Source organism: Brassica rapa, chromosome A03 (assembly GCF_000309985.2).
Source record: "Brassica rapa cultivar Chiifu-401-42 chromosome A03, CAAS_Brap_v3.01, whole genome shotgun sequence".
NCBI lineage: Eukaryota > Viridiplantae > Streptophyta > Magnoliopsida > Brassicales > Brassicaceae > Brassica > Brassica rapa.
In genome coordinates this window covers 24,069,752-24,083,972 of record NC_024797.2, presented here as the reverse complement: position 1 = coordinate 24,083,972, position 14,221 = coordinate 24,069,752, and the positions used below count along the sequence as shown (strand labels likewise).

The window sequence follows — 14,221 nt, the reverse complement described above, 5'->3', positions numbered from 1 at the left end:
GATGACACGTGGCTACAAAAAAATGTTGCAATGCTTCTCAAATAATATATAGGGGATTTTTGCCATTAAGTACAACGGTGGTACCTTCTATTAGAAATTCATTGACCAAACAAATTTGATAAACCAGACGCTTTTTCAGGTTGCATCTAGAATGAAGCTATGATCTTTATCTCGTGTTCAGATATTGGTCTTACAAGCTCCTCATTGATTTCATCTGATACATCGTGTTGACACGTGGCTACAAAAAAAATGTTGCAATGCTTCTCAAATAATATATAGGGGATTTTTGTCATTAAGTACAACGGTGGTACCTTCTATTAGAAATTCATTGACCAAACAAATTTGATAAACCAGACGCTTTTTCAGGTTGCATCTAGAATGAAGCTATGATCTTTATCTCGTGTTCAGATATTGGTCTTACAAGCTCCTCATTGATTTCATCTGATACACCGTGTTGAACTTGTGCCAGTACGAGATCAAACTGTAGGGTTTGAGGAGTATAAACGAGTCCGTAGCAATAGCTACAATTTATTTTCCACAGATTCTTCACTGTTCCTAGAGTCATCAAGAAGACTGGTGATCTTAATTTTGTACTGTCTTTGTTTTGTTATGGCCTGAAATAATTTTTAAGTTTCAATCACTTTCTAAAAGTCGTGTTTTCAGTATATCTCTTCTGCTTTTAAAACCTTATCAATACTATTAAAACAGGAACATGACCTACTGATATAGGTGTGGTCCAACTATTTTAATACAATTATTAAAATTTCTTATTAATCATTTAAGATAAATATTATACAAAAAAATATATATATGACTAAAAACACAAATATAAAAATTAAATTTCAACAAATATGTAAAACAAAAAAATATTTAGCTCTTTTAATGCCTCAACTTTACTTTACGTAATAGCATTATCATCTGCATACAAGTTGTCAACATGTTCCTGTTGAGATCATTTGATCTTCGCCAATGCCTTGTTTAAAATTCAACATTTAGTTTTTGTTTAATCTTTAAAATAAACTATATAGTTTAAAATTTGTTTTCATTGGTTTAAGATAGTAAAAATTAATCATTGTTAGATAATATAATTTTTGTTATTTAAAAATATTCTTTATAATTTTAAAAGTTAACATCGACAAATATTTAACATATGGAGGTATAGTATTACAACTTTAAATTATATCTATTTAATTTATACTATTTATAAATCTAATAAATCATCTATTGCTTAAATCCAATTATTGATAGTCTAATAAAAATTTCTTGTATGCCCAAAATTTAAATGATAAGATTAGAGATTAAATGTAACATGATTTTCTATGAATATGTCAATTAGGTCTATTTTTTAAAAAATCACACATTAATCAATGTTGTGACTTTTATTTTAATATATAAGATGTGAACAAAAACGAAATCAGCCATTAATATGGTGGTCCTAGTCTTCTGACCTTTCTTTTGGTAGTTTAAGGGCTTTCCTGTTATCAGATCGCGATCACTAGAAAATTAAGCATCAACATTTTCTTTTATAAAGAAAAAAAATTGATGCATTGTTATGAATTATCCATCTTGTAAAGGTTTTGAGTCTCAAAATCTTGTAAAGTTTTGAATCTCAAAATCGCGTCAAAAGTCTAGCACTAGATATTGGAGAAATATTCCACATCGGAAATATGAAAAGGGACTTGAGTAATATACAAAAGACTTGGATCAATCCACTAATAGTCAATTGGTTTTAATTTGGAAGCCCAAGAAACTTATCATGGTATCAGAACCTGACTTTGATACCATGTTAGATTCGGGTTTATTATCGGCTTCCAACTTAAAACCAATTGGCGATTAGTGGATTGACCCAAGGCTAGATCCGCTTGCCTCAAGGCTGAAATTTTCCGATGGTGTGGCGTCACCATCGCTGTCCTTCGCTCCTTGCTGTTTCTCTGTGCGTCTAAGCTGTTGTCGAAACGGTGATGCTTTGGGTTGGTTGGAGACAGGTCTCCAGTTGGGCGCTCAGACGTCTCTCTCTCTCTCTCTCTCAATGAAGCTGCTCCAGAGGCGGGGTTTTGTCCGGTCCGCTTGCTCTACATGGGCTTTCGGTTCAACAGATGTAACGGTTCCGGTTAAGAGATTTGGAGGCGACAATCTCTAAGTCTCAGACCGAACGACGGCATCATCAGATGGTATCTCTGCCTCGTGTTGTCATGGTATGTGGATCTCGGGTGGGTTTGTCTGCTTGTGTTTGTGATTTTTAGGGTGGTCTGTGATTTGTAGTCTGTCTTGAAGTTGTAGGAAAATGTTGCATCAGGGAGGACACCTATCTCTCTCCTTCTCGCGTGGACTGGTTTGTTCTTGCAGTCTTTACCACTTTTTTGGTCCAAACTTGTTATGTTGGTTTCCATCTCTACTGTCTAGCTTCTAGTCTTTGTTTAAAGTTAAGATGTGATTGAGTTAGCTCTGTTGTTTAGTTTCATGTAGTTCTCTATTACTAGTATCCTCTTGTAACTTCTGTCAAAAACAGAAAATTTTGGTATTAATCAATATAACATTTTACCAAAGAAAAAAAAACTTGCTTCGATAACTCTGATTGTGTTAGACTTAAATGGTCAGGAAAACATGGACAATCCACGTGTGTGGACACTGACTGTGAATGCCCTGTTCAAAATTATGGGGCATTACCTGATGACACCAACTGTGATGTGGCGGTTTGCAGTGATTATTGCAAGGCAAAAGGAGAAGTAGCTTAGAGCAAGCGCGTTAATAAACTCCCGGTTGGGATTCACAATTTGATTTTTTTATTATATATTTTTTTTCGTTTGATTTTTTTTTTTAAAAACTAAAATAAAAAAAAATTGACCAATAGCGGGCCACCACATGGCGTAGGGTCCGCTAAACAGTAACGACCCGGGTTCATGCGGAAGGAGCGTGGCGAGACGAAGTCATGCATATTGGATTATTTTAATATTTTTATTTTCTCGGTAACCGTGTTAACTCCAGTTTAAACCGCTGATGCGGATGCTCTTATGCTTATCTTTTGAACTATTGTTACTGTTGCAAACCTCCCATGTAGATTTTACAAAGAATTTACATTTTACTGATAAAAATCAAGTTCCTTAAAATATCAAAGCTCTCTATATTAAATTTTATTACAATAAATTAATTTATCTCATGTAAAATATTAATAAGTTTTAAACAAAATAGACTTTTCACTAAATCAATGCACTTTCTAACATGAATAAAAAAATAAAAATATTTATTTATGCAAATATCACTATTGTTAAGTTAATATTATAATAATTTAGTTTTTTCAATAACATTTTGATCAAAATAAATCTAGATTCTTAGGGAGATTATTGGTTAGTGAATTTTCATGAATTTAAGAAATTTTGATATTTCATTTTTATTGGTTATTGGATTTAAAAAGTCTTAATGAAATTCATTGTTATTGGTTTAAGAATTTTTAAAATCTATTCAAATCTCTTGTTATTCAAAAAGTTTAATTATTATTGATTTTCTAATTCTAACTAAATCTAGTGTTATTGGAAGATAGATTTTATTCATTTTTACTCATAAGACTCAACTTTCAAAATATCATATGTATCCATGTGATAAAAAACTAGAAAACAAAATAGTTTTCTTACCAAATATCTTTTGCACTTTAAATCCGCATTATATTCCAAAACTATAATCCATTACAATTGTATATACTTTTACATTTTAATATATAATTATATTTATAAATATTAAAAAAATTAAAATACAATTTTTAAAATAGTTACAAAAACATTTTTTTTAAATCGATTTTTTTTTTAAAGTTCGAATTTGAAAACATATAATTCTAACTAACAAAAAATTAAAAACAAAATCGAAAATTACTAAAAAGGTATAAAAATTTCGAATTTATAAATGTATAATTCGAAATTAAAAAAAAACTTTTTTTTATTTTTATTATTTATATAACTATAAAGCAATGAGTAAAATAATAATCTTTTGCCTTTTTAATGAGATTTATTTTGATCATTTTCCTTTTTGAGTGCTTTTTGGTGACAAAAAAAAAACTATTTAAAAGAATTACCCAATTTTGTATGTTTCACTATCATTATTATTTTTTAATTTGAAAAAAAAAATGAAAAATCAGTCTATATGATTTATAAAAAAAATTATATATTCAGTTGACAAAAAAGAATGATAGAAAAAAGTAATACAAATTCATGAAAATCTATACCAATCTAAAAAAAGTTATGATCAAATGTGTTATTGGTTTATATATTTTGATTGATTTAGAAATCCATATAGTATTTATAAATCCAAATAAAATATGCAAATCCGGAGGTTTTCCCTTGGATTTGAGTTTTTGTATTTTTAACTAAAAAATTCAAACAAATCCATTCAAATCCATTATAAAATCAAATATATTAGTAAATCCGTACGATTGAATAACACTTGATTTGATGTAGAATTTATGAATCATTTTAACCAATAACACCTGATTTTAATACAAATTTGAAAATCACAGAACCAATAACACTAGATTTAGTTCGGATTTTCAAATCCATTAAAATACAACAACCAATAACCCCTAAAAGTCAATATATATAAATTTCGCAATCCACATAACTGTTTTAAATCAGTCAACTCTTAAAATTCACAAACTCTATACAAATTCATCTTCCAATAACTCCCTCTTAATCTATTCAACAAGACAAATCTAGAAGAATTTTAATTTTTAAATGTGGATATACCAACTCATATATCGATTAAACATTATATATTTAAGGCAGCTTTCTATATTTGCATCATATAAGAAACTTAGCATTTGTTTTATGTTGTTAGTTTAATACAAAATCATGTACATTGTATTAAAATGAAATAAAATTGGGATGTGTGTATAACAGTGAAGATCGGGTCCATTTCAAGGCAAATGCATCGGGTCTAGGCATTTCATTCAGTAAGGTATCAAATTTCCAAAAACTTAACCAAAAGTTCATTGGGATCAAAATGGGATTCTCTTATTAATATAATTTTTGAATCCAAATTGTTATCAGAATGTGGATCAAAGTTCAAAGATGTCCGAGCTATGAACGATTGTTGTCGGATTCTTCAAGCCTCACAGGCACAAGACCAGAGACTGAGACTCCCAATCTCGATTTCACTTTAGCTATACCAAACCTCCCTCTTCGAAAAACAAAAGAAAAACTGCTTATAACGGGTTGGGTTTTATTCGTCGAAGCTTGGCCCAAGACCAACAAAACTTGATGGTGACACTGTCACCACCTTATGAGATAATTTGAAAGTTATACGGTGAAATAAGTCCAGAACTAAAGTTTTATTCGCTTCCGTAAGAGTGTTCAAAAAAAAAAAATTATCTTCCGTAAGTATTAACTGATACATTTTATATAACATACATTAATTCAAAATTTAGGAGAATAAAACATATAAATTACACTCTGGAAATTGTTACGATAATTTACTACTGACAAAAAATGCATTATAAACAAAAACCAAACTCACTTTTAATCATCGCCTGATGTTAATTATACGTCAAGTTTGTTAAAGTGATCACATTTGCGTCTCACTTCTCCATCGTTATCGCCTTTAACGCCGACCATGCCTAGTTTTTCCATGGCACGAGCAAAATCGTCGAAGAAAGCCGTCTGGTTATCCGCATATAAATCCACAAACGGTCTCGTGCCATTGTCTTTGAACAAGGCGTGGTCGGAAGCTAGCAGTCCAAGACCTCTTTTCAAGTTCTTGAAGTACATATTATCGAATTTTCCTGGCGTTATCGGGTCGAGAAATGCCGCCATCGACTTATTTACCGTGTGATCCTTGCATAGATCTTTAAGACGGTCTGCGTATCGCGAATCGAGCTCTGGATCAGCCCGTGGTCCAAATAACCGGCTGCTGAATTCTATGCAGTGAGCGAATCCCACAGTGTGCCCGCCGCTAAGTGCAACCATTTCCTTTAGAGAGAAACCATTCTTTTTGAATATCGACATCATGTCGTGTACCGTGTGATTTGCTATTGGTATGTTTCCATGAACTTTATGGGCTTTCGATTCAAACCCATCTTTACGACCTAATTTGACTTCATAGAAAGGTCCACCAACAATTGTGATAAGGTCACGCGTGGACTGAGCCAGGATGTCTGCGCATGACACCACACCAGGACAAGACAATTCAAGAGCGGTCTTAATGCGCGTCACGATATCAAACGCGTCTCCTGGAAGCGACTCGTTGAGCTCATCGTCGCGTTCAGCTTTGTTGAAAGAATTTGTAGCGACTAGTACCGACGCATCGCATCCTTCTAAGAAGCAATCGTGAAAAAAGACACGGAGCGTTCCAGCAGCTGTCGTTGGCTGTTGAGCTTGCTTTGTTGTAACTGTTTCACGAACGATTTTACTGAAATCGGGACATGTTTTTTGGTAATAGTCTTTCGTTAAACTTGTTGCTGGTGCCGATAATATGAGCGGGACAAAGGCTAAGACGAGGAAGAAAACGTTGAGAAACCATGATGTCAACATTGTGAATTCATGAGACGTATATCGATTTTTCTCTCGTAAAATATGGAGATTGGAATTTAAATTAAGATGTCTACGAGGTAGACCTCTCTATTTGATTGTTGTCGAGAAAAAATAGAACCATGTACGTACGTGTGGTTGGAGTTAGCATTTTTTCTCTTATTCTTCCTATATTTGTGATTTCCTATATATAGTATATTGTAATTATAAAGGTTCTTAAATCATTAGTTAAGACCATCATTAACGGGGAACCTTATTAGGTTTCTTAGGCAAAAAGGTGATTAAAATTAAATCAGAACAAAAGAAAAAAGGAGTTACCGATCCTTAATTAGGGTGTTTGGTGATCGATTATATGTGGGGTGTTAGAGCCACGTGTCAGCTTCGTAGATTAAGTTATATTTTCTATTTTCTTTTATTTATTTCTTTCTTCTCTTTCTTTTTTTTTTCCCCTCGTCGCTGTGTCTTCTTGTTTTCTCCGTTCAAAAGACAGAGGCGAAACCCATCGCCACCACCACCAATAGAAACCACCACCGATCCTCCACCGATAGAAACCACCACCGATCAAAACCACCACCGATCAAAACCACCACCGATCCTCCAAACCACCACTGATCCTCCACCGATCGAAACCACCACCGTTCGGAGGAAAGGATCGAACCCACCACCGATCCTCCACCACCAGTCTCTCTGTCTTCTCGTGTTCTCCGTGACAGAGAAAGGATCGAAACCCACAACCAAGGCCGACAATTTCTCTGTCCCTCGATCTTTCTGGATTCCTCTGTCCCTCGATCCTTCTCTACCTTGATTCCTCTGTCGATCGATTCATCCAATCTTCTCAGTTCAATTTTTAAAAAAAATTAAGAACCCCTAATTAAGAAACTACCATTGGAGGACACATTTATAATTGTTTCTTAACTCAAGTTCTTAGGTGAAAAAAAGTACAATCAATTAATAAAAAAAGCACTAAGAACCCCTTTTGGGGTAATAGGGTTAATGTTGCTCTAATATGGTTTGGCTACTACGTACGTTTTTTTTCCTTTGCTAAATTGGGCTTCTACGTACGTTGGCTAAACACAAACATGAATAGTAAATGGGGAAGTGTGAATGTTAGTAGGAAAGATTTGGATGTGTAAAAACCTTGAGGATAGCTGTATGTTTCCGTTTTGGGTTGTGTATATATCAATCAATCATAGGCTCGCTCGTTGGTCTTTTGGAGGGATATGCATGCGTTATTGTATAATATTTTGGTTTTAAATGACTTCTCCATTGGCTAATTTCTTTGCCGTCGGTGAGATTTCTTTGTAACTCTTGATTCACAGTTTATATCTCTAAAAACAAGATATTCCATGTGATAAACAGTGTTTATACTTGAACTTGAAGTTAGAAAAATCATGTTATTACATGGTCTTTTAGTTCAGTATCTATTTAATAATTGGGTATCAAGACTAAAAACTTATATTAGTATTTTCTGTCAAACATCCATATATCTACGTTTATGATTATTATTTCCCCTCAACAATTTTTATTTTTATGCATTTTGTGATTGGATGTGTAAAAGTGCATTAACAAGTAAAACCATGTATTTTCTGAAATGAAAAACAAAAAGTAGCTGGGAAAAAAGTTTACGAATGGGTTATGGATTCAAAAGGAAAAATATACAGTAGAATTACATAAATTCAGGTACAATTAATTTATCAACCTACTCCTAGGCTTCTAACTGAGACACAGATTGATATCTTTAGGTTTTATGACCATTCATCTACGAGTAATCGAATACTCGTTGAACCAAATAGCAAAACCACATTATCTAATATAGTCGGGAGTCATATTAGAAGCTCCGGTAGCATCCGATACCCTACTAGGCCAAAGATTAAAAATGAAGCTAACATAAGATGCTAAATGACTCGCCTAATATAATTATACTATAAAAAACATGCTGCACTGAATAATTCACATGAACTAAATTACATGCACACATGTACTGCTAAGTGATTAGCCAAACAGGTCTCATACGAGTTACATATTTTTATCCCTACATAATATTTGTAACACCATCAGATCTATTTCATATCATTTACAAATATCCAATGATACATTTTTGATGTATGTGGTGAGCTGCATTTTCAATTTTAGTTAATGTACTAACAAACTTTATGGAACGAAAAGGGAACACGGCTTAAAATATTTTGTTGGCTACTTTCTTATTTATAATGATTAAAATTAAAGTTAATCACGGGTTTTCCGTAATTAAATCACTTTGTAGACATTGTGGGTGATTGGTTAGGTTGTAACTGTAAAAAATTTATTTTAGCATTTTGTCTGTAGGATTTTTAATTTAGCTTTAAGTGATGTAGCTTTAAATTTTTCTAAAGTTAAAAAAATGGGACTTTAGAAAATAAGATGTTTACAACCATTTTTTGTGTGTTTTTGTTGTAGTTTTAATTTTTTGGTTGTAGCTTTAAAAACCAAGATATAGCATGATTGATAGTATTTAAGGTTGTAGATAAAAATTAAAGTTAAAGTCACTTATTACAACTCAACCAATCACCCCCAATTATTCACAAACTGTACGAGAAATTGGGACGATGATGATAACAACAATGACGAAGAGTTGGACAATGAGGGATGATCAATTGATTACTGCGTCTCTGTTTAGTAACATGGCCCATGAGGCAAATGACTCAATTAAACACAAGCTTTTCGAGAAGAAGAAGAAAAAAAAAATTAAACAACCAACTTACAACAACTAATAAAATGAAACAAATACCATATATTTGAATTGTGTGGTGTATTACCATGTTTTCCAAAAAATGGAATGGTTGTTGATAGATATAAAATTCTATAAATTGATTGGCTAGACATACAAGTGAGACTATATGTAATATAATCTTGCTCTTGATTTGAAAGGGAACAAAACTAATCATAGACAAATATTGACTTGTGACCAACAAAATCATGTAATGCTTAAGATGCCATCCCTCATATCAATTTGTTGCTTACCTTGCCACCACATTTCTACATTTAATATGATCTTGTGGACATTTATTATTATATAAATCTCACCATTCTCTCTGACCAACATTTGTTAGGAAATTAAATAACCAATTTGTTTGTTAATGTTAGATACCAGTTTTGGTTAACGTGTTATTGTGAATTATATATACGATGCCTTTATTTATTGTACATATTCCTCCTAACATTTGATAATCTTATTTTTACTTTTATATATACAGTTCTTTTTGTTCAAAAAAATATATACAGTTCTTATTTTTTCCCGAAGCATATGTCATAATTTGTAATGATGCCTACAAATCACCTACTATTTATATTCATCGTTTTAAAGACTTATACAGCATATATTTTTTTTTTTGATCAAAACTTATACAGCATATATAATATGCAACTCCAAAGCGTGAACCGTCTATTATTAATGAGAAACGTGAAGTGGGCAGAGAGATAATGTAATTTGAATTCCTTACTTGAGGAATAAATGACGTCCAATTTTTATGCATGTAGCCATTCTACATATCTGCATCTTTCAAGTGACTCTTACTCTTTCTTAATATCAAAAATGTGAACAATAAATTGTTTTAAATTACCATAGAAATTCGGGAGATTAAGCTCATAGTCTAATAATCTACTATATGTCGGAAGTCAGATTTTAGAAATTAATTCTGATTTAAATAATAACATTTCGTATCAGAATGGTTTAACTTGGAGCACAAGTAAACAGCACCTTCGCCGGAAAATGAAATTGTTGGGCAGAACTCCTAGACACTACAAGATATTACGAACATAGCTACTGGTAATTCACGTGCAGCATGCAAAACTTTCATAGCTATGTGTTAAGAGGATAAGAAGTTAACTAACGTTTATTAGTAGAAAGTTTGTTCTGTCTTCAATCACCATTACTCGATTTGGTTGGTGTGGACTCCTCCTCTAAAGGGAAAACAACCAAGTGTGTTCTGTCTCCATTACTATATGGCTACTTACATTAATAAAGAATGTAATGATAGTAAATGTTTCACTGGTGTCCAAAGTTTTAATTAATTTTTGGAACTTGTTAGGACTAACTTAAGGAAAAATAAGGACCCACCTCATAGTAAGACAAGTCCATACCTTGTGTTTCTTTAGCTAAACTCGTCAATTAACCTTCTTAGCTTTTGTTAGGTCTCTCTTTTCTTTTGTTGATACAGTAAAAAAAAAAACAGTACCTAGTATTATATACTTCTCTTCCCTCATCGATAAGTCTTTTGTGTAATGTTCTTGGTCGATAAATGCTTTTACTGGTTTTAACTGTACTTTTAGATGATATTGTAGTACTATAAAAAAATTTAGATAAATGCTTTTACTGTATTTTATTGTATATTTTAGTACTAAATATTATTTTTGTTAAGTATATTAAATATCATTTAAAACTTAGTTTTTTGTTAACTAACTTTTTTCTTGAGTATCATTTTTTTTTTGCTAACTAGTAGTATCATTTGTTAACGAACTTAAAGATGTCTCGATTAATATACTCCTTAAAACAATTATAAAGAGTAAGAAAAATTAGTTTTAAAAATTACTTCATCCGTTCTACAAAGATAGATTTTCTAGTGTTTTCACACGTATTAAGAAAACACATTAAATCACTATAATAAATGTATCATTTTCTGTAATTTTCAAATTTCAATAACTTTTAACCAATAGTAATTCAATAAAGTCAATTAAGTTTAAAACACAAAACTTCTATCTTTGTGAAACACGTTTTTTTAAAAAACATATATCTTAATGAAACGGAAAGAATATGATACATCTTGGATGCAAAGGCCATGCATATGAAATTAATACCAGTGATATATCAGTCTATTTGTATATGATATTCCTTGATCATATAGATATAGTGAAGTATAGAAATATAAAAGTAATATTTTCTATGTTCTCAAATATAAGATATTCTAGGTAAAATACGCTTATTAAGAAAATTATTTTTAAGTATTATCTATAAATTAAAACTATTCAACTAACTACAAAATTGAACTATTAAATTTGATTGGTTACATAAATTTTGATAAAGTTAAAGCAATTTAGAAATATGAAAACATCTTAAATATTGAAACATAAAAAAACTTCTAAACATCTTACATTTCTGAATGGAAGGAGTAAGATTTATCTACTAAAGCAACAAACTAAATATGGACGAGAAAATCATCGCATCGCTTATGCTACAGTATTTTTATAAGTTATAATAAACATTATACGAAAATGTTTGTGATTTTGCAAAAATGTTTTTGTATTTATAAATTAAATTTCTTTTGATAAAATTAATCAGAACAAAAGTCTTCTGAAATCTGAATATTACTAATTTGCGGGGAGAAAACAAGTATCAAAACTTTAAGAAATATATAGAGGAAGATTCAAACAAAAGTAGGGGGGTTAACATTAATGAAAATCATGCATACAATGTGGACAGCCTTAAAAGTCCCACAAGTCTGTCTGTACCCTTTCGTCCCTTCCCCTCTAAAACCTCATCTTCCCCATTTATTTCTCCCATTCTTTCTCCTTTTCTCGATAATTACTAATTAATTAATCATCTCCTTAATTAACTCTTAAAATCACCAAGCAAATCAAGATTTTCATCATCATCATCATTCATTTCCAACACACGCATGCCCTTATTCGCTAATAGTGAATGCATAGATTTTTTAACTCTATACACTTTCATTGATAATCAATGGCAGTTCGGACTCACCATCCGTCGAGATTCCTCTTCGTCAACAAGTAAAAATATTCATCTAATATTAATATCCAATGTTTTAAAATGTATGCATGTTTTGTGTATGTGATGTTTTGATTTCTTATAAAAAATTTATTGAGCAGTAACGGACAAGAAGATAATAATTGCTCGTTGCAGCCTCAAGACACTCATTTCACTTTGATCAAAGCTGGTCTGTTTCTATTCCCATATCGGTTACTCTCTTCTTCTTCATACAGTGCAATTAATCGTTCTCGACAACAAAAAAAAAAACAGGGGTAGTTGATTCAAGAAAGCGATCAAGAGACGTTTCATCGGTGGGTTTTATTCAGTTCTCGTCCGTAGCTGCTCAGATGAACCCTCCACCGCCTAAACCGCCGCAAGTTATCGGTATGAGCGAGTTGTTGCAGAGTCATAACCGGAAAACGCTTAACATGGTTTCCACTGGTCTTCTTCGTTCATCTCATGAGCAGTCACAGAATGGAGAACAGCTGCTTTCGTCTTCTTCTATGCTTCCCGGAGATCTCGCCGGAGAATCAAAACGTCAAAGAGATGAACTCGACAGTTTCATTCAAACTCGGGTGTTTTGTTTTATCTAACTAGATCTAAACTGTGGTTTCGTTTTTTTTTTTTTTTTTTTTTTTGTCTGTGTTGAGTTTTTTTTTTTTTTAGGGTGAGGAGCTTCAGCGTAAGTTAGCGTTGTACGGAGAAAGTCGTTACGTAGAGCTATTATACGCCGCGGAGGAGTTAGCGGGACGGAGGGTGAGAGAAAAAGAAGCAGAGCTAGAGAAAGCCACGCGCCGTCACGCTGAGCTAGAGGCGCGTGCAGCTCAGCTCACGGAAGAGGCGCGAACGTGGCAGTTAAGAGCTGCGACGCGGGAAGCCGAGGTTTCGTCGTTACATGCTCATATTCAAAAAGTCATAGCGAGCCAAGCTACGGCGGAGAAACAGAGAACGATCGGCGGCGAGACGGAGGACGCTGAGTCGGTCTTCGTGGATCCGGAACGGATCGAATTGATCGGACCTTGTTGTAGTATTTGCCGACGGAACTCGGCGACGGTGATGGCATTGCCGTGTCGACATTTGGTTCTTTGTAAAGGATGCGACGGCGGCGGCGATGTGCGTGTCTGTCCGATTTGCCTCGCCGTTAAGAATTTCGGTGTCGAAGTTCTATTTTCTTGATTATGATTTATTATTAATGGGCCCATTAGGCCCATTCGCCCATCTTAGCCGAGGAACAAAGGATACAGCCGTACAAAAAGAAAAGTCTATCTCAACCTACGTAAAATAATATGCGTATGACATTCGAAAATTTAATCTAGTTGATGTACCCGTTGGTCGCAGCGGTTGAGATCTCAAGAAGAAGATCTCCGGCGACGGTTACGAGTGGTGATGAGGAGGATAGCGGTGGGTCACGTTTTGCTTGTCTAGGGTTTCCGGTGATGCATTGGCGGATGAGATTTCGTTCAACGTTTGAACTCTCCGTCGAGAAGACAAGGCGGCGTAGATGACCGATGAGGTCGCGGATGCTCTGTAGTCTCGGAGCTCCGGCGAAAAGTGGCTACGGTGGTAAGCGTCGGTGGCTGTGAGAGGATGGTGCGTCGAAGTCGAGGCGGACGACACGTGGCGAGCTGATTAGCCAGATTCTTACGCGTGGTTTAGCTCGGCCTCCTTCACGCGATCCAGATCAAGCCCGACGGTGTGGTTTTTGGGCCTTGGGCCATGTCTCTTTGATTGGGCTTCGGCCGTTTCTTTATGCTTGTTGCCCGCTAGGTGGCTGGGTTTTTTTGGGTTGTGCTCTGTTGTATTTGGGCTTCGGCCGTGGGCTTGGCCCATTTGATCAATAAAATAACAATTTGGGAAAAAAAAAAAATCTAGTTGATGTACATAAGACATAGCCACATGTTGTGGGATCTTTTCGTTTTGCCTTCTTATTTCACTTTGTTTTTTTTTTGAAATTATCTGCTTCTTTTTA

General features: G+C 33.6%; 2 protein-coding genes across 2 annotated transcripts; one reads left to right on the top strand and one right to left on the bottom strand.

Annotated features, from left to right (window-relative positions):
- Positions 1–2,830: 2,830 nt before the first annotated feature.
- Positions 2,831–8,731, bottom strand: LOC103860932 (peroxidase 41). The gene has a single exon (XM_033288256.1). The coding sequence runs from the start codon at positions 6,510–6,512 to the stop codon at positions 5,523–5,525; it is 990 nt and encodes a 329-aa protein (XP_033144147.1). The 5' UTR covers positions 6,513–8,731; the 3' UTR covers positions 2,831–5,522.
- A 3,253-nt stretch (positions 8,732–11,984) lies between these two features.
- Positions 11,985–14,221, top strand: LOC103860931 (E3 ubiquitin-protein ligase BOI). Its single transcript, XM_009138613.3, has 4 exons — positions 11,985–12,272; positions 12,372–12,439; positions 12,523–12,827; positions 12,919–14,221. The coding sequence occupies exons 1-4, from the start codon at positions 12,226–12,228 to the stop codon at positions 13,426–13,428; spliced, it is 930 nt and encodes a 309-aa protein (XP_009136861.1). The 5' UTR covers positions 11,985–12,225; the 3' UTR covers positions 13,429–14,221.

Bases quoted from the DNA above. Each gene is read 5' to 3' on its own strand.
- LOC103860932 (XM_033288256.1), bottom strand. From the start codon at position 6,512: ATGTTGACATCATGGTTTCTCAACGTTTTCTTCCTCGTCTTAGCCTTT.
- LOC103860931 (XM_009138613.3), top strand. From the start codon at position 12,226: ATGGCAGTTCGGACTCACCATCCGTCGAGATTCCTCTTCGTCAACAA. The intron at 12,273-12,371 runs GTAAAAATATTC...TTTATTGAGCAG, and splicing joins AGATTCCTCTTCGTCAACAA to TAACGGACAAGAAGATAATA. The intron at 12,440-12,522 runs GTCTGTTTCTAT...AAAAAAAAACAG, and splicing joins TTTCACTTTGATCAAAGCTG to GGGTAGTTGATTCAAGAAAG.